At 41.2% G+C, this 19,928-nt stretch overlaps 1 protein-coding gene across 10 annotated transcripts in view; it reads left to right on the top strand.

The window, feature by feature from the left end:
* The window catches only part of NIN (ninein), a 94,045-nt gene that overhangs the window by 55,966 nt on the left and 18,151 nt on the right, over window positions 1-19,928 (top strand). For 7 of the 10 annotated variants that reach the window (XM_058540587.1, XM_058540585.1, XM_058540590.1 and 4 more), the window contains 11 exons: window positions 1,756-1,877; window positions 3,018-3,523; window positions 4,441-6,582; window positions 7,882-8,007; window positions 8,108-8,177; window positions 10,195-10,410; window positions 13,114-13,227; window positions 16,263-16,385; window positions 17,397-17,510; window positions 18,267-18,413; window positions 19,684-19,863. In XM_058540587.1, the coding sequence (XP_058396570.1) occupies window positions 1,756-1,877; window positions 3,018-3,523; window positions 4,441-6,582; window positions 7,882-8,007; window positions 8,108-8,177; window positions 10,195-10,410; window positions 13,114-13,227; window positions 16,263-16,385; window positions 17,397-17,510; window positions 18,267-18,413; window positions 19,684-19,863 (3,860 nt within the window). The remainder of the gene's footprint in view (window positions 1-1,755; window positions 1,878-3,017; window positions 3,524-4,440; window positions 6,583-7,881; window positions 8,008-8,107; window positions 8,178-10,194; window positions 10,411-13,113; window positions 13,228-16,262; window positions 16,386-17,396; window positions 17,511-18,266; window positions 18,414-19,683; window positions 19,864-19,928) is intronic. The other 3 variants (XM_058540594.1, XM_058540595.1, XM_058540591.1) reach the window with 2 other exon arrangements.

Genomic DNA, 19,928 nt, shown 5'->3' on the forward strand with positions numbered 1-19,928 from the left:
TTAGAACCATGGTTGAGTGTAAAATTGCAAAACTTTGGCAACAACAACAAAAAAGACTGGCAATGCTATTTTCTTGAGCTATTTCACTTGTGGTCTGGTTTTTCATTTGTCCTTGAAGTCTTTATGAAACTATTTCCATCTGATTTTGATATGCATCAACAAAGCAATGGAAAAATCAAACCACCAGGGTATTTGCTTTGTTTAAAAAAAAAAAGAAAAAACTGGCCACAGTCTGAGAGTCCAGGCCCAGGGAGTGTTAGAATTCAGACACTGAGCTATCACTGAATTCTGCCTTTCTACAAGAGTGCCAACTGGTATGACGATGGTTTTGGAGAGTGGGCCAGTGAGAAAACACAGAATTTGGTTTCTTAATGCTGGCTGTGCTAAATGTCTGCATTGCCTCTGCAAAACAACAAATAAAATAAATAAGTGTTGGTTTCCTGCGTTCACTCTCAGCTCTTTCCTCCCTCCTGGTATCCTGCCTCTTTCCTCCAGTGTGCTGAGTTTGAATTTCAGAAAGGGCTCAGAATAAGTTCTTCTGTTATAAATAGTTTTCCCCATTGCTACTTGGAACAGGAAAACAGGTTCTTACAAGGGTTGTTTATCCTTCTCCTCACCTATTTATTCTAGAATGAATAAAGGATTGGAGAGGAGACAGGAAGAGGCCCTAAGACATTTCCTCTGATTCTAATTCTGTAGCCTTACTGTAGCATAAGAATGGAGCCCAGCTAATGATATGATACATCTCAGCAGCTTTTCTGGGCTTTTCCACAGATGACCAAGTGTTGGGAGTTCTCCTTATGGGTATGTGAAGCTGTGCCATCACGGGGTGGTACACCCCAGCTATCACATCTCAGTTGGGTTTATGCCATGACGTTTGAAGGGAAAGCCCAAAGCGAGACTGTTAATCCCAGACTCTAGTCTTATGCCCTTTCTCCCATCTGCCTGTGTACCCCAACATGAAAAACTTTTTGGAGTCCCTTGCCTTAAGAAATTTCTACATAGTATGAGACATAATCATTTTGTTTATGTACTAGCTCAGCCTTCAACTTACACTTCACATTTTCCCTGTTCTCCTCAGTCATCATCATGGGTGGCTGCAGAGGTGAATTCATATGGATGAGTTGAGAATTTTTCCCCCAAACTGCCTATATCCAGGTTCTTAACCTATGCCCTCTTTTTTTTTTTTTAATTTTAGCTGATAATTTAAGATGGGTTCCATCTACACTACGAGAAATTAATGTTACAATATTCAGTCTTCTGCAACATTGAGTGATGGGTTGGATATCCCAACCCATGAAGTTAATTCCTCAAGGCACAGCAGCAAGTATGCTGGCCTTTCTTTCTCCTGCCACATTGCCCCTCCGCTAGTTTGTCACTCAGCATTTGTTGGATGGAGAGAAGACTGGTTGGTTTGACCAAACAACCTCATGTTGCAGCATTTTCACTAGGAGGAGGTCAACTTTAAGCAACAATTTCCATACCTGCCCCCACCTACTGTGCAAACAGATGGGTTCTATTAAGGTTTGGTGCACTGCCTGTACATGAAAGAATCTATTCACCTTCGTTTTTTCTTGTTTTCCCTAATGCTTGAAAACAGAAGAGACTTCTGGCTTCTGTTGTTTCCTAATAGATATCATCTGTGGGAATTTAGGCTGAAAATGGTTCCTTAGTTAAACTGGATGTCCCTTCTAGGATGCTGGTTATGTTATTGAAAGAACCTGCTGCAGGCTCATGGGTCTCATGTGTTCTCAGGATTTGGTTCTGAAGAGTGCAATCCACTGAATATGAGCATCGAGGCAGAGCTGGTCATCGAACAGATGAAAGAACAGCATCACAGGGACTTGTCTCGCCTAAGACTGGAGCTTGAAGATAAAGTAAGGCCGTCTTATCAGTCCCGTTCTCTGTGAGCTCTGACAAGCTTCTGCATGTAGGGCATTCTCAATTCCTTTTTATCATGGAGCAGCACTTTGCATACATGTCTTATTGTGTCTGGTGGCTGCCAGGAACCCACTTCCTTAGGATGGTTGCACAGGCTGAGGGTGAGGCCTTTTCCTCCTGGGAGAGAGTTTCTCCAAAATGTAATATCTTCAGCCCTAGCAAGCATGGACCTTGAAGGCCATTACATTACCTATAACTTGTAAAAAAAAAAAAAAAAAAAAAAAAAAAAAAAATCTTCATAAAACCAAAAAAGCCCTTTGATATAGCCTTACCTCCTAAACCAGGTACAAGCTCTGAATCTGGCCTCCAAAACCCTTCATCATGTGACTTCAACTCATATTTCCAGTCTTCTCTTTTACAATTCCTTTGAGTTATTTCATCCTCCAGCCAAACCAGGTAGTTTGCTGTTCTTCATCAAACTGCCCTCTTTTGCTCATGCTATTACATGCTATGTTATAATTTCTTTCTACCTTTTGAAGGTCTGCTTACCTGTCAGAGTTTATATCAAATACCACCTCTTGCATGAACCCGTTCCTGAATTCCCCAACCAAATGTGATTTTTCCCTGCTTTGATTCCCTGGGTTACACTGTAACTCCTTTTTCTATACCTTTTATATTTTTTGTTCTGCCTTGTAGTATACTTCTTTGTACTTATCATAACCATGTCTGGACTGGTTTCTCCTTGATGGCATGGACTATGTCTTACCCAACTTCGCGTCCCCACAAGGCCTGCGAAGTGCTTAACAGGTGTTCAACAAATATTGAATTTAATTAAGTATTTTAAGACTGTAAGTTTACAGTTAGAAGGGATGCCTGGGAAGACAAATGGTATCTCTGTGAAGGTCTAGTCAGTTTTAATAGAGTTGTTCAGAAACTAACAACATTCAACCAAGTTAAAAAGGAAAGCCAACCATGCCTGACTTAAATATGTCTTATTTCATGTGTTTTTGAATTAAGTTGCTTTAAAACAAAATGGGAAAACTGAGGAATGTCTTGTAGGAGAAGAGTGCTTACTGCCCCATCCCTTTCCATGGCCTTGAGTTGAATCACGTGGCAGTTTTTCTTTCTGACCTTAGGTGCGCCATTATGAGAAGCAGCTGGATGAAACCAAGGTCGCCTGTGAAAAGGAGCAAGAGAGCATGAGGCAGAAGTATGAGAATGAGCTGCACATCTTAGAAAAGCAAAGAAGTGACCTTAAAAAAGAAATTGCAGAACTTCAAGGCCAGGCAGCGGCACTCAAGGAGGCACAACATAAAATAACCTGCAGACACGAGGAGGAGAAAAAACAACTGCACGTGAAGTGGGATGAGGAGAAGACTCAGCTGCAGGAGAGGCTGAGGCTGGAGCACGAGCTGGAGCTCGAGGCTCGACTGGAGCAGGCAGAGGAAAGCTTCACCCGGGAGAGGGAAGGACTCGCTCATGACGGCGCCTGGACAGAGGAGAAGGTGAGAGACTTGACTCAGGAGCTAGAGCACTTCCACCAGGAGCAGCTGGAAAGCCTGGTGGAGAAGCACACTCTTGAGAAAGAGGAGTTGCGAAAAGAGCTCTTGGAGAAACACCAAAGAGAACTTCAAGAGGGAAGGTAAGGAAGTGGGGGAAACGAGCAGCCTGTGGCGCTGCCCCTCGGGCACACCAGGAGTCCCAGTCAGTTGAGGAGACGGGAAAATCAGAAGGCATGATAGCCCGCTCATTGACCAGATTGCTTTTAGTTTTTCAACCTGTTTACCATTGTTGAGACATAGGCCAGTTATTGAAGCTGTTTTTTTAAAAAAGAGAGAAATATTTCTTGTATCTTAAAAGACTCGTATCTTTTAAGGTTCCAGATGAGGGTAAGATTATCCCAAGTGTGGTTCCTTCCTCGTTCAGTCCTATTGTTTTCTGAGAAAGGCTGTTGCTACTCGATTCTGGGCGAAGGTACTTTTCCTCACAGAGTTAGGAAACACGCCTTTGTGCCCACCTTCCCCGCGCGAAATCGCAGGTGCACTGAGGGCTTCAGTGCCTCACATTCTGGTTGACCCAGTGCTGCTTTATTAAATAAGAGGCAAAAACATAATGAATTTGTTAGTATGTGTGGTTTATATGACTTCTATCCTCCAATGTATACTCAATTAAAATGAAAGAATTTTATATATTTCCCAAGTTAGGGGTTAGGTTAGTATGCAGTTGATCATCTAGTGTAAAATATCAGTTTAAGCTTTTGGTTAAAAATTCATAAACAAGTACATCCAGGAGTATGTCAAAGAATTTGGTTTCTAAAGTTTCCTTCTAAATTCAGGGAGAGGTAAGTCAGTCTTTTAAATTAATTATGGCTGCCAGTCCTAGCTCTGAGAAACGAGATCCCCTCTCAGTACAAATGAATCACACAGCAGTAAGTGAAGACCATTTGAGCAAGTACTTAAATTGTTTGCTTGGCAGTGTCTTCTATGGACAGGAAATGTGTTTTGTTTGCTTCTGGAGTTGATGGCAGTTTCAGTAATGCTGTATGTTGACCACATTTAGGGAAAAAGTGGAAACCGAGTGTAATAGAAGAACCTCTCAGATAGAAGCCCAGTTTCAGGCTGATTGTCAGAAAGTCACAGAGAGATGTGAGAATGCCCTGCGAAGCCTGGAGGGGCACTACCGCCAGGAGCTGAAGGAGCTCCTGGAACAACAGCACGAGGAGAGATCCCAGTGGGAGTTTGAGAAGGACGAACTCACCCAGGAGTGTGCAGAGGCCCAGGAGCAGCTTAAAGAGACTCTCCAGAGGGAGAAAGCAACTTCTCTGGTCCTGAGCCAGGAGAGAGAGATGCTGGAGAAAACATACAAAGAACATTTGAATAGCATGGCTGTTGAGAGAGAACAGCTACTCAAAGACCTGGAAGATCTAAGAAATGCCTCTGCGAGTCAGCAAAGCCTGCTGTCCGATCAGATACTTGAGCTGAAGAGCAGTCATGAAAGAGGGCTGAAGGACTGTGAGCAGGTCCTGTGCCAGGCAGGTGCCTCGGAGCAGCTGGTTGCCCAGCGGCTTGAAAGGCTACAAATGGAACATGACCAGGAGAGGCAAGAAATGATGTCCAGGCTTCTGGCCATGGAGAGCACCCACAAAGTGACCTGTGAGAAAGCAGAGCGAGAGAAGGCTGAGATGAGCACAGAAATCTCCAGGCTTCAGAGCAAAATTAAGGAAATGCAGCAGGTGGCATCTCCTCTCTCCAGGCTTCAGAGTGGTGGCCAGGCAATGGGAGGGGAAGAGGCAGAAGGGAGCAGAGCCATGTCCCTGCTCCAGCAAGGAGAGCAGCTGCTGGAAGAGAACGGAGGTGTCCTCTTAAGCCTGCAGAGAGCTCATGAAAGAGCAGTTAAGGAAAATGTGAAAATGGCCACTGAAATTTCTAGATTGCAACAGAGGCTGCAGAAATTAGAGCCAGGGTCAGTAATGTCTTCCTGTTTAGAGGAGCCAACTACTGGATTTTTTGGAAATTCTGTGGAACAGACAGAGCCATTTTTACTACAAAACCAAATGAAGCAAGTAGAAGGTGTAAGCATGCAACGCGTCCTAAGTGAGCTGCAGGACCGTGAGGTCCAGGACCTGGGGAGCACGGGGATGAGCTCTGTTCAGAGACAGGACGTCAAAGTCGAGGAGTCGGAAGCAACAGTGGAGAGTTTTTCTGAGCTTGAAAATAGTGAGGAGACCAGGACTGAGACCTGGGACCTGAAGAATGAGGTTTGTCACCTTCAGGAACAACTAATAATCTTACGTGCAGACTGCAATCGAGCTTCTGAAAAGAAACAGGACCTACTTTTTGATGTTTCTGTGCTAAGAAAGAAGCTGAAGGTGCTTGAGAGAATCCCCGAGTCTTCTCCCAAGTACAGACTATTGTATGAGGATGCTAGCAGAGAAAACGACTGTCTTCAGGAAGAGCTGAGAGTGATGGAGACGCGCTATGACCAAGCACTAGAAAATAACAAAGAGCTCGCTTCGGAGGTTTTCAGGTTACAGGACGAGCTGAAGAAAGTGGAAGAAGTGACTGCAACGTTCCTCGGCCTGGAGGAGAGTTATGATGAGGTCAAAAGAGAGAATGAGGAGCTGCACGTCCTGGTTCTGCGACTTCAAGGCAAGATTGAGAAGCTGCAAGACAGAGCAGTGCTGCAGCGCGACTGCTGCTCTGTGCAGGAGGCCCGTGCAGACAGCGTGGCGGAGGAGCCTGGTGAGGACGCACTCGACCTACGTCAGGCCCTGGAGGGTGTGCCACAGGGCGTGAGCGTACACCACATCGTAGAAGAACATTACCAAGAAGGCCAGTACCTTGGGCAGGAGCACACTCAGCTCCTGGAAGGAGGAAAAGCACGTGAAATTGCCTGGCTACACAGAACCGTCCAGACACGTCGAGAAAAGCCCAGAGTACAGAACCAAGTTAGACTGGAGGGAAAGGCTGCTCTCCTCGGCCTTCAGGACAAACGTTTTCAGCATCAGGCCACCATAGCAGAGTTAGAACTGGAGAAAAAGAGGCTGCAGGAGCTGACTAGAAAGTTGAGGGAGAGGGTCACCACTTTAGTTAAGCAAAAAGGTGCACCTTCTCAAGGAGAAAAGGAGGAGGAGCTGAAGGCAATGATGCACGACCTACAGATCACGTGCAGTGAGATGCAGCAGAAGGTGGAACTCCTGAGGTAATGTATGCACCTGCCACATGGCACGGATCCCGCCAGCACCTCACCAGATCTAATTCCTGCTGCCTGCTGTGCCCAGAGAAACTAATCCATTAGTCTTCAAGAGGAGAGCAGAACTTGAGGCTTCCTTCTGCTTCTGTGTCCTTTAACACCTAGAGTAGCCCTGCCTCGGAGGCATTCCCTCCCTCCTAGGAACTAAGTGTTGTTGTTCCTTTGGGTGTGAAAGTCCGCAGTGGAGCGTGTCTGCCTTAACCACCTGCCTCGTCAATGTCTGTCAAGTCCTTAACTCTCTTCTAGCTCTTCGTTGGGTTGGATAGATTTTCTTTTTTTTCCTGAATGTTAGTTATCCTCCTCATTTTGATGAAACATGCTCTATGAGGATGAATGTCTTTCGTGTATTAATAACTCACCTGGTAGATAAGAACTCCCCTCCTGTGCTAATATAGGAAAATGAGGTGTTTTTTGGCTGACCGTGTTTCCCTTGTATCACATAGCATGTGCTGCTATTCTGCAAACGATGGAAATTTATCTTAAGACATAAGATTTCATTGAGGAGCTACCAGATTCTAATAAATGTGCTTGAAGAATAAAGACAAAAGTGAAACTAATTTGAACCACTGCCCACTTGACTTTATAAAATATGATTGCTATAGTCTTCTAGCAAATTTGGTTTCAAAAAACACTCGTAAAATAGTAACACCATGTCTGAAATATCTTAATGATATGAAACAAAATACTTTAATTCTGGATGTAGTTTTTCCTCGTCTTACTTCAAACCACTTTTAGTTCTAAAAATCATACTATAATGAGATGGAAAAAATCACAACGTAAACATTAGTGTACATATTTCTGTGTGGCCCTTTTAATTATGTGTGAATTTTCTTTCTCTACGTCCGCTGGGCCTAAAACTAAAGCTCACACAGCTTAGTAATATGGCTTTTGTCTATTCAGAGCTGGGGGGGACTAGAGACTGAGATGAATGAGGTTATCTGCTCAGAACAGTGTGCTCGCCACTGAGAAAGCAGCAGCCAGAGTGGGCACTGCGTCCCCTCCTGTCTCCATGCTGAGTGTTTTAGCCACACTTCCCTAACTTAGTCTTTTAGTGAAAATCTTACATCTCAAAAGAAATGAGTCAATATGTCATAGCTTGATTTCCAAGTACTAAGACACTACTAATTTACACTTCTCTTTTTAATTGGCATGGAGTACTTGTGTTATTGGAAGTTTCTAGAAAGTATTTCCAAAGATGCCAGATGCCTGCCTTGTTGTAACTATTTTTTTCAAATCTCTGTACTTCAGATATGAATCTGAGAAGCTTCAAGAGGAAAATTCTATTTTGAGAAATGAAATTACTACTTTAAATGAAGAGGATAGCATTTCTAACCTGAAATTAGGGAAATTAAATGGATCTCAGGAAGAAATGTGGTAAGACATAAATTTTCTTAAGGCATTTTTGCAAGGACTAAAACTATTTTACTTCAACTGTTAAAGCCTAACTTAAGTTATATTTTCATTGTCCCTTTAGGCAAAAAATAGAAACTGTAGAACAGGAAAAAGCTGCAGTTCAGAAGATGGTTGAAAATTTAAAGAAACAGGTAAGGAGATACTTAATATTTCCCAATGCTTCTTGATTCTGAAACTTTCTTTTTTTTTGTTTGAAATTTACAAATTTATAGGCTATGCTACCGGAATAACAAGTAGCTAATGATAGTAAGGTTGTAAATCCTGAGTTTCAAAATGCAAACTCACCTCCTGTTGCCTCTAAACTAGGTTTCTATTTTTTGTGAATACAGTAATGTATATATTGGGGCCAGCCCTGTGGCGTAGTGGTTAAGTGCTCGAGCTCCGCTGCTGGCGGCCTGGGTTTGGATCCCGGGCACCCACCGATGCACTGCTTGTCAGACCATGCTGTGGCGGCGTCCCATGTAAAAAAGTGGAGGAAGATGGGCACGGATGTTAGCCCAGGGCCAGTCTTCCTCAGCAAAAAGAGGAGGATTGGCATGGATGTTAGCTCAGAGCTGTTCTTCCTCACAAAAAAATAAATAAATAAAAAATAATGTATATATTATCTCTAGGCTCTGAGTGCTTAATACAAGCTTATAATCACTGGGAGTGGAGAGTGACACCTCTAAAACCAAACCTATGAAATACTAATGCTATCTCGCATGTAGTTTTGATTAATCTTAGCTCCTTCCTCTTTCCTTACCATGATTGAAAGGAGAAAGTTAAGGACAGAATTTCACAGATCTAGAATACCAGTTAATTGGTATATCTTTTCACAGAACTATGATTTATTCAGATAGCCTGTGCTATTCAATGCCCAATTTCTATAATCTCACACCATGTAATTTTGTAGGGGAAGGCCATTTAAGAATCTGTCTGAAACAGTCAAAAGACAAGGACATCCTGGGAAAAGAGTATTTTCAGTACTTGAAATAGACAAAGTGTTAACATATAAAATATATTCTGTATTCTTACAAACAAATGGCAAAACCCAGTTGAAAAATGGATAACTGATATGAATGGTCAAGTCACAGAAAAAGAGAATACAATATATGAAAGATGGTCAGCCTCATTAGTGATTAGGAAGTGCAAATTAAAGGAGTTTCTTTTTTTGACCTGTCAGATTAGCAACAGTTAAAGATTGATATCATCTGGTACTGAAAAGGGATGAGGGAATGCATGTACCCAGACATTGTTGATGGGACCGCAAGTTGGTAGCACTGTGAGGAAGACATTTTGGGGATCTCTATCAAAACAGTAATGCATATCTTCAAAAAGTGATGCAAAATACAAAATGCTACCATGTGTAAATGACTTTTCTAAAAGATTGTGTTGTTTCTTCATAATTGAAATAAAGAATGGGGGCCAGCCCAGTGGCATAGCGGGTAAGTGCTCGTGCTCCATTGTAGCAGCCCGGGGTTCAGATCCCAGGCGCGCACTGATACACCGCTTGTCAAGCCATGCTGTGGCAGCGTCCCATATAAAGTGGAGGAAGATGGGCACGGATATTCCAAAAAGAGGAATATTGCTCAGGGCTGATCTTCCTCACACACACAAAAATAAATAATTAAAAGAAAGAATGATAAATCTATACATCTGTCAGTGTAGGTATAGATAAATGCCCACACTTATGGAATGGCTTATGGCTTATGGAATACCCTACAGCCACTAAAAAATATAGCATGTGGAGGTTTCTGAATGCACTGACTTGGAAAGATAAGAGTGTGTAAGACATTTTAAGTGGAAAAAGCAGGCTGTCCAAACATCTGAAGTGATTTTGATACAATGATAATGATTTTGTTATAAAGAAGAAAAATATCTCAGTGTATATGGGCTTTGTATATGCATAGAAAACAGTCTGGAGGGATACGTGTCCAGGTGTTAACAGTGACCCCCTCTGTGGAGTGGGGCTGGACTGAGTGTCCATTACTTCTTCACACACATCGAATTGAGTGAATTTGTAATAATGAGTATGTATTATTTGTGTTGAGTGTGTGTGTGTATATATATAACATTATCTACATATAGAGGGAAAAAAATTATTCTCTAAATCTGTTTTTTAGCAGAAAGTAGGGTAACTAGTTTTTAAAACATTTCAATTTTAATTAGATTTCAGAATTAAAAACCAAAAACCAACAGTTGGATTTGGAAAATACAGAACTTAGCCAAAGGAACTCTCAAAATCAGAAAGAATTGCAGGACCTTAATCACCGTCTGACAGCAAGGCTGCGGCAGAAGGATAAAGAGCCAGGACACAGTACACTGGAGGAGTGGGAAGAGGAAAAGTCTCGTCTGAGAGAGGAACTGGAGCACTGTAAAGGGCAGGTATGGCCTGTGGCCGCAGCCTTTCTGGAGGAAATCCCGAGAAATCAAAGAAAGGCTTGTGTTAAATTTCTTATACATAGAGTCTTAGTAATTGAAACTATGGTACCAGCACGTGAAAAGACAGGGAAGTGGAATAAGACGTCTAGAATTAGGCCCAAACACAAATGGAAAACTTAACATTTAACAAACGCAGCTTCTCAAAGTGCTGGGCTCACGATGGACTTTTTGATAAGTGGAGCCTGGACAATTGGGTAAACATTTGGAACTAGATACAGTTAGATCCATATTTTACACCATACATGAGGATAACCTCTGATTGGATTAGGAGTCTAAACATAAAAAATAAAACTATACAAGTACTAGAAAAAAACATGAGTTAGTTCATCTTTAACCTTGGTGTAGAGAAAGTCTGTCTATGACTCATAAACCAGAGGCAAAAAAAGAAAAAATCATTGAATTTAAAAAATTTTGCATGGCAAAAAAAGAGCATAAACAAAGTCAAAAGACTACTCACAAATTGGGAGAAAATATTTACATCCTATACCACAGAGCAGGGCTAATACCCCTACCATGTGAAGAACTCCTAAAAATCAAAGGCCTTAGGACCCAAATCTGACAGCAACATGGGAAGAACACAGGACAAAGAGTTCACAAAAAGAGAGAAAAATGGCCCTCAAACCTGTGGAAAAAATGTTCAAAATCACTCATAATTAGAGAAATGCAAATCAAAACGACATTGATATATCATTTCTCACCTATGAGATTGGCAACAGTTTAAAAATATGACCACAGATTCTTTCGGCAAGGCTTTGGGGAAACAGGCACTTTCATACATATAAACTGACATTATCCTCTGGAGGGAAATTTGGCAATACCTAACAAGATTACATATGTACTTACCTTTTGTCCCACTTCTAGGAATTTACCTTAAAGATACACCTCCAAAAATATGAACATTCGTATGCACAAGGTTATTCGTTGCAGCACTGTTTGTAATTGCAAAATATTGGAAACAACCTGGATGCTCATACAGAGGAGAGTGGTTGGATGAATGTGGGGGGGACAGCCACACCACAGAGTAGTGCTTTGCAGCTGTTTAAAAAAAAAAAAACAAAAAAACAGAAAAAAAGAATGAGAAAGATCTCTATTGTTATGAAATGATTTCCAGGACATACTGTTAAGTGAAAAAAGAAAGGTGCAAAGAGCATCTGGAAGATGCTCCACATAAGGAAGAGGGGACACTAGAAGATCCACAGGTGTCTGCTCATTTGGGCAAAGGAAACAGAGGAAGGACGGGCCAGAAACTGAAGAGATGGTTACCTGGGGTGGGGCAGGGGGCCAATGAGAATGCGGGAGAGGGATGAGGGAGGGAATGACACTGAGTATGTCTTTTCCTATGGGTCTAACTCTTAAAACACACACTCTTCACATACACCCAAATAAACACACGATTAAAACCAGTCCAGATGTGGGGGTACCAAAATGGAACACAGCACTAACAAATGAACCTGACTGTATTATGAATGGATAACATAACCACAACAGGAAGAGAAGAATTAACTTATGTAATGGGAAATTAGCATCTTGACTGTATCCTGTAGGGCTACAGACAATATGAAGGGCACCCACTGCTCTAGTGATCTAGTCAGGAAACGTGTTTCTCGGGGGGGTGTGGGTTAGTACTTCTGAAGCTACTCTGTGTGTGCTAGGATTGAGCAAATGAGTACATATACTGTAGACAATAAGAATTGTGTTTCTCTGTTGGAGACGGAGGTGCAAGTGGGGCAATACGGAAGGCTGAGATGAACCCTGTGACGCTGGACTGGGATTCAAGATGTTAGTGTCAACTCACGTTTCTTAATATAGATACAGAGAGATAGATACAGAGATGCAGATGTGTGAATACAAATGGGTGCCCAGGTCTTGGTTTCTAAATACTGTTCTCCTACAAAAGGAGCCAGGGCTCCTTGGAAAAATGATTGACTCCAAGGCTGGGGCAGGGAAAACGCAAGATGAGCCTGAAATATCTCATGGTGCCAGAAAGAAAACAGTGCTCACAAGAAGATGGGGGCGTGTTGAAAGGACGCAGGGCCCAAACCGAAGGAGCTCCTAATGGCCAAAGCTGGAACAATGAGATCAACACAACAAATAATCATAGTGCAGTATAAAATAAATAAAGATGGGTCCATACTGATAAAAAAAATTGAATAAGTAAATAAAGGGGGGAGAAACAACAGCTCTTCCTTACATAAGTAGAATTCCAATTAATAAATGTAGAAAGAAGGAAATAGAAAGTCATCACTAGGCAAACACCAGAGTAATAATTTTTTATTAAAATTATTATATGAGGTATTAAAATAATACTGTATTAAGACAAAATCCACTGATAGACACTAAAATTAATAAGCAGAAGTTTAAGGAGAAACATGGTTTGCATAGTCTCAAAGTGTCTCCCCCAAGAGAAAGACGGGAACTTTACAGTGGAGAAAACTGCAAAAACTACCTTAGAAATCATGTTCCTGCCATTTAAGTGGCAAGTCTTTTAAAAGATAGTTTAGTTCTGTTGAGTATAAGGGTAAATGTCATAGGACAGAGTGTCATTGAATTTGTACCAGTGTCTCCCTAATGCTGCCTTTTGGGAACCTAGCAAGTTCCCTCAGGCTAGATGAGTATGTCTATTTGACTTGTACATTTTTTTCTCAGTCCTCCACTTTAGTGTCTTCTCTGGAAGCAGAACTTTCTGAAGTTAAAATACAGACTCATATTGTGGAACAGGAAAACCTCCTTCTCAAAGATGAATTGGAGAAACTGAGACAAGTAAGACTGTGTGCTGCTTGGGGACGGGGAGCTCACAGAACTGTATGTACCTGATGGTCTGGCTTTTCTAGCCACCAACGTCCTTTTTACTGAGACCTGTCAAGTGGCCTATTGCTTAGCGAAGTTGAGAGCTTGCAGAACAAGTCTATTTATAAGGGCTCCTAGCATTAGTTCTCTACATGTTGTTCTAGTTATGTGACTTATATATGTTGTAGACTGAAATTCTATTACTATAAATGAATCCCACCACTTCAGTTTAAGAAATTTGTTGTTCTATTTTCTCCTGGCCAGGTGATAAAGTAATATAAGTTTGTCTAAAAAGAAGGTGACTTTCTTGCTCATAACTTTTAATAACTATTCACCTAGATTTATGAGACACAGGGGAAGCTAGCCCCTCTTATCCCTTTTTCTTATAGCAAATATGAGGCATGTATGTTAGGCACAAGAGAAAATTCTAGAGCATTATCGGGGATGCAGTCTCACTTGCGAATTTGGCTTTGAGAAGCCTATTTCAAAGTTTCAAACAAAGACATAATTTTAAGTGTAAAAGAGGGTTCACCCTGGGGCCAGCCTGGTGGCATAGTGGTTAAGTTTGCGTGCTCCGCTTTGGCGGCCTGGGGTTCACAGGTTTGGATCCTGGGCTTGGACCTACACACCACTCATCAAGCCATGTGTGTTGGTGTCCCATATACAAAATAGAAGAAGACGAGCACAGATGTTAGCTCAAGGATAATCTTCCTCAGCAAAAAAAAAAAAAAAAAAAAAGAGGAGGATTGGCAATGGATGTTAGCTCAGAGCCAATCTTCCTGACAAAAAAAAAAAGAGGATTCACCTTAAAGTTATATCCTGAATGTTGTCCTATTTTATTCTTTATTCTGAATTTTTCAAAGAGTACAGGAATCTTGCAGTTTGAGCAATCCTGATTTATAATAGGAGAATTTAGTTATTCTGTCTTATTTATTTGCTTCACCAAAGGATTACTTTAATATTATGACATTTTTAGATTATAAAATTCTCTTTTGTAACTGTTCAGCCTCTGAGCATAGAGGTGTCCTCTGAACGCTGAAATATTGAGTCTGTACCACCGAGTGTTACGTTTGTGTTAGTCTCTGACTGACTCCTATAAGTCTTGATTTCCTAATAGGCTTATAAGACTCTCAGGGAACTTGTGTCTCTCATAACACCTAGAGATGCTCTAACCACTGGTATGCTTTATAAGTACCTTTTCAAGTCAGATGTTGCTTGCAAAGGATATCTGTTCTGCCATAACAGAAGCTGCCTGTCTATGTAAACAATCCAGAAGTTACAACTCATAGGGCCCTTCTGTGGTGTATAAGTATTGCAAAGCTCTTATTACCAAGTTCATCCTCATTTACTTGGGCATTCTTTTCTCCTTTACCTTTTGAAGGTTTGTCTGTTGTTCAGCCTTTAAGAGGACAATGACATGTTCCAAGTCCAGAGCACAGGAAATGTGTGCTTTGTGACTTTGCTAAGCTAGAAACCAGAAGAAAAGGAGCAGAGTGGGAGTAAAACGGCGTGATGAGGACATCATGTGGCACATTTTTATTGCATGTTTTTTACAGCGGTGTTGATATAAATAGTGAGGTGGAAAAACAGCAAGCCCTGTCTGCCTTTGGTAGGAAGTTGCTTCATGGCACCTGGACTCTTGGATCACAGAGTAGGATGGTGTCAGCCCACTGTTGCTGCTCTATAGCTTGGACCTAGAAAGCATGTGCTGCTCTGTATGACAAAATGATTCCTCGTTCACAAAACACTGTTACTCGTATTTATCTGTCGCAGTGAAAAGAAACACGAATAGCATCAGCAGAAGTCACAGGCCAGTCTGTAGACACCCAGAATGGTACCTGGCTTTGCAAGGGTCCGGGGGTGGGGAGGTAAGGTAGTGAGGAAAGAAACAGAGGTCCTTTAGTGAACCAGCACCCAGGTGCTTTATGATGCATTTTCCTACATCCTTCTGACTTGTTTAGATTTGCAAGGTAAGCTGGATTTGCTGCTAGTTAAAGACAGGATTCAACCCTTAAAGTCTATTTTGTCATACTATTCCTAAAGCTAATGTAAAAGAACTTAAGGTAGGAAGTAGGAAGATGGCCATAAAATCATAATGATGATAAAGAACTGAAAATTTGAAAGCCAGGTGAAGCAGAGGGAAATTAAAAACGTGTGATCTATGCGGAAGGGATAAGAAGTGTAAGAAAGAATCAGTCTCCTTAAGCAGTGGTTGGGGGGAGAAGCCCCCCCCCGCACCCTGGGACATTTAGCAATGTCTGGGGACATTCCTGGTTTTCACAACTGGTGGGGGCATGAGGGGAGTGCTACTGGAATCTAACAGTAAAGCCAGAGATGCTCTAACCATCCTACATTGCAGCCCCCCACAACAAAAGGTTACCTGGCCCAAAACTGTTCACAGTGCTAACTAAGATTGATGCTGAAAAGGAACAGAAAGAGGCTGGTTTGTTCAGATCCCATCAAGTGGAGAGGAGGGAGCCAGACTGCCCACACCGGCAACATTTTACCAAGCAAGTCAATTTCGGCGTCTTCCCAAGGAAAGCGTATATGCAACAAGCTGAAAAACAGATACTTTTATCTTTAAACTTGCCCTGTTTTGATATATCGTACTTGGTTCATGCCAATTCTATAGTCTTGACTGAGATCTTTGAAACGATTTTTTCTAGTTAAAAAAGCATGAGAAAAACGTATTGTGCTATATGTACACATTAAATTGATGACAGAATGGCAGTATGTTCTTTACTTGACCCTGAAGGTGAAACAGAAAGCCAGGACCATTATTCAACAACATCTGTCTGGTTGAGTCCGTCTGAGCAGACATTTCCGCAGTCAATTGGAGAATGGAGAGAAGCTAGCAGGGAACATTTTGTTAAAGTTAATTATAGTCCGCTAGAGTTTATATGTCCTCTGAAATAGCAGCAGCCATGAAAATGCCCTGTTTATAAATACCTCTTTATAAATACAGCCACAAGATGTGATGGGAGGGTTCCTTTGTTTCTCTCTTACAGCTGCACAGATGTCCCGATCTCTCCGACTTGCAGCAGAAAATTTCTAGTGTTCTGAGCTACAATGAAAAACTGCTGAAAGAAAAGGAAGCTCTAAGTGAAGAATTAAATAGCTGTGTTGATAAGGTAGAGTTTTTGCCTTCATTTTACAGTGTATACCACCACAAGCATGTCTCTGCACAGTGGCACGTGGGCCTCCTGTGTTGGCCTAATTGTTCCAAACTCTCCTGGACAGCATTTCAGCTGGGATTATGTGACCTCAGAGCTCCTGAAGCCACAAGTTTAACAGGAGTCTACACTAGTTGTTTACTAATGATATTACTAAATACAGTATTAAAGTTTGTCTCATTTTAATATGTAACCATGCTACTTAGTGTATATTATTTAAATGTATGACTATTCTACTTATATATGTTGTAAATAATATAAATATTGTTCTATTTTTTTTTTTGAGGAAGATTGGCCCTGAGCTAACATCTGTTGCCAATCTTCCTCCTTTTTTCGTTTTTTTCCTCCTCAAAGCCCCACTAGACATCCAACTATCTACCCCCAGTAGATAGTTGTATGTCATAGTTGTACATCCTTCTAGTTGCTCTATGTGGGATGCCGCCTCAGCATGGCTTGAAGAGCAGTGAGTAGTTCCACGCCCAGGATCCGAACTGGTGAACCCTGGGCTGCCGAAGCAGAGTGCGCGAACTTAACCCCCACGCCCCCTGGGCCAGCCCCTAAATATTGTTGTGTTTAATAATCTGAGATCTATTACATAGACACTTTTTTTTCTATTGTATTTTCCTTAGCAAATCCAAAAGCGCTGCTTGGTCCCACCTGCCTTAATAGGCATTCTGTAGTTTCCTATTATGGTGCACCCTTGAGATTTCTAATTGCCTTCCAGCCCACCATCTCTCACCCACAAAATATGAGGCAATGAGAAAGAAAAGTGGAAATCGCTAATGAGAAAAGACTCCTCAAAATTAAAGGTAGAAAGGGAGTCAGGAAAGAGAGTCTTTCTCTCCCCCGACCCTGCTCCCCCATGTAAACAAATGGTATGTGATCTTTTTCAGCAGAAGTGGAGGCAGGTACATTGAGGCTAGATGTGTTTGCAAAAGTGCCATTACCTCCTTTCTTCTCCTAAAATAGCTGGCAAAATTCAAACTCTTAGAGCACAAAATTGCTACCATGAAGCAAGAGCAGAGGTCTTGGGAACACCAGAGTGAAAGCTTAAAGTCACAGCTAATGGCTTCACAGGAAAAGGTACGTGGACAGTTCCTGTTTCATCCACACAATTAGTATTCTCCTACATCTTCCAACAGAACTCCCAGTGGAAAGAAGGTTCCAGGTGGAAGTGGCCTCAGAGGGCTGAGAATGATTCAATTTGACTAATATTTGACACATGTTTACAGTATAGTGAAATAATTTGAACAATATTTCCCTCAAAGTTCATTATTATAATTATGAGATTACTTATTTGTGAAAGCTTGAGAATAACACTATTCTCAAGGACTGCTTGTTCCTAATTTAGAAATAGGATTTCTAAGGCTGATTTATGTCCTATTATAGTTAAAGATCTCTATCAGCATTTCTTTTACAAATTTAAAATTTTTTAAATTGAAATATACAAGTATATATTTTTATTTTTAACTAAGAGGTCCTTTACAAACCAACACCACAGGCTAAAATATAATTTCTACAAAACTCAGTAAAACCACCTTTGGTGATGCCAGTTGGTGCTCATTGGTTCTGTAAGATATCACCTGGTGATATACCAGATGACTCCATCAGCAATACCTTGCTCCAGGTATAGTTCATCATTGGCCTAAATATAATTTAACATCCTGTAAATATGCATAATAGCTGGGTTTCCACTGAGCTGCTGACAAGAGCTGGATATAGTAAGCAAAATCAGAAGGGTCCTGGAGTTCTCTTGTCCTAGCTCTTTCCTACCTGGACATGCTGTAGGTGAGACCAGGAGGATTGCTGTCGCAGTGTAAGATTGTTCTCGTGATGCAGGTTCAGAGTTTAGAAGACACGCTGCAGAACGTAAACCTGCAAATGTCCCAGATTAAATCTGACCTACGAGTGACTCAGCAGGAAAAGGAGGCTTTAAAACAGGAAGTGATGTCTTTACATAAGCAACTTCAGAATGCTGGTGACAAGGTAATTTTTCTTTTTTATTGAAGTATAACTTTATACAGTAAAGGGCACAAATTTTAAGTCTATGACTTATTTTTATACATGTATGTGTATGTACACATAAATATATTTTACGTGTTTGTGTGTATGTTTGTGTTTGTGTAACCACCACCTAGTTCAAAATCTAGAACATGTTCAGCAGCCAGCAGGATCTCGTGTGTCCCCTCCAGTTGATAACCCCAAGGGAACTGCTTATCCACCCTCGGCCACCATAGGTGTTAGGGATGCTTGTTTCTGAACTCTATATACATGGAACCATAGTAACAAGGTAATTTTTTGTATTGTGCAAGTCACAAGACCACGGCTAAGTTGTGTTGTAGTAATAAAACTGAAACATTGTGATGTCGTAGGAAGTGTGTCACTTTCATGTATCACTCTGCTACTTGATCTGTGCACAAGTAAATGAAGAACAAGGTTATAGACGTCAGCCTTGGGGTAGATGTGAAGACTTTGTCATACCATGAGCGTAGGCACTAATTCAGTCATTTTATCTCTTAGTGATACTTTTTTTTAACCGTGATTTTTTTAAATAGTTCTTTCCATTTTTTAAAATTACTTCTGGGCTGACATTTTTCTCAAAATGAGATTGTATCTTTTTCTCTTTTTAATGTTATGGCTTAAAAGGCAAAAGGCTTGTCTAATTGTGTTACCTTTTTTATTTTTTAAAGCGTTTTTTAGGATCCAAAAAATCACTTTGGTAGCTTAAAGCGTATTCCTGAGTTCAGGCCTCCATTACATGCACAATATGTGCTTTGGATTCTAAAAAAGGATATGACGGCACGTGTGGAAATGGAAGTGGAGTTGAGCTGGTGAAAGCTTTCAGATTAGCAATGTGGGTCAGAGTTCTCTTTGTGTCGTCTATTAACCAAAAGAGTAGTTATCCGGTTCAAAGCATAACTTCATGAAAATGAGGCAATTTTTAAGTCCGCTAATCTCTATGTACTTGGGTCCTGTATGGAACTGGGACTTGCCCTACAATCATCTTTGCTGTTAGACTTCACGGGGCTATGTGGCCAAAGACCATTTTAAACAGATAATTTCCAAACCTTTTTTTAAATCAAAACCCAAGAATATTGCTTTATTTACATCTGTATATACATACACTCACTTCCATTAGAAGACAAAGGTGGAGGTTGAAAGGTGCTTACTAAGAATTGTTGTCATTAGGTAAATATGACACTCAACACAGAAATCAGCTTGTTTTTAAGGCTTAACTCTGCAATTCTCTCTTAAGAACTGGGCCCCAGAAATAGCCGCCTATCCATCAGGATTCCATAAGGAGCAGCAAAGGCTGCCTTGGGACAAGCTGGATCATCTGATGAATGAGGAACAACAGCTGCTTTGGCAAGAGAATGAGAGATTCCAAACGGTGGTGCAGAACACTAAAGCAGAACTCACACACTCCCGGGATAAGGTAGCTTGAAATGTTGCACATGGTGGCATATGTATGAAAATGAATGTTTGATACGATTGAAATGA

This window comes from Diceros bicornis, chromosome 5 (assembly GCF_020826845.1).
Source record: "Diceros bicornis minor isolate mBicDic1 chromosome 5, mDicBic1.mat.cur, whole genome shotgun sequence".
In the NCBI taxonomy this organism is placed as follows: Eukaryota; Metazoa; Chordata; class Mammalia; order Perissodactyla; family Rhinocerotidae; genus Diceros; species Diceros bicornis.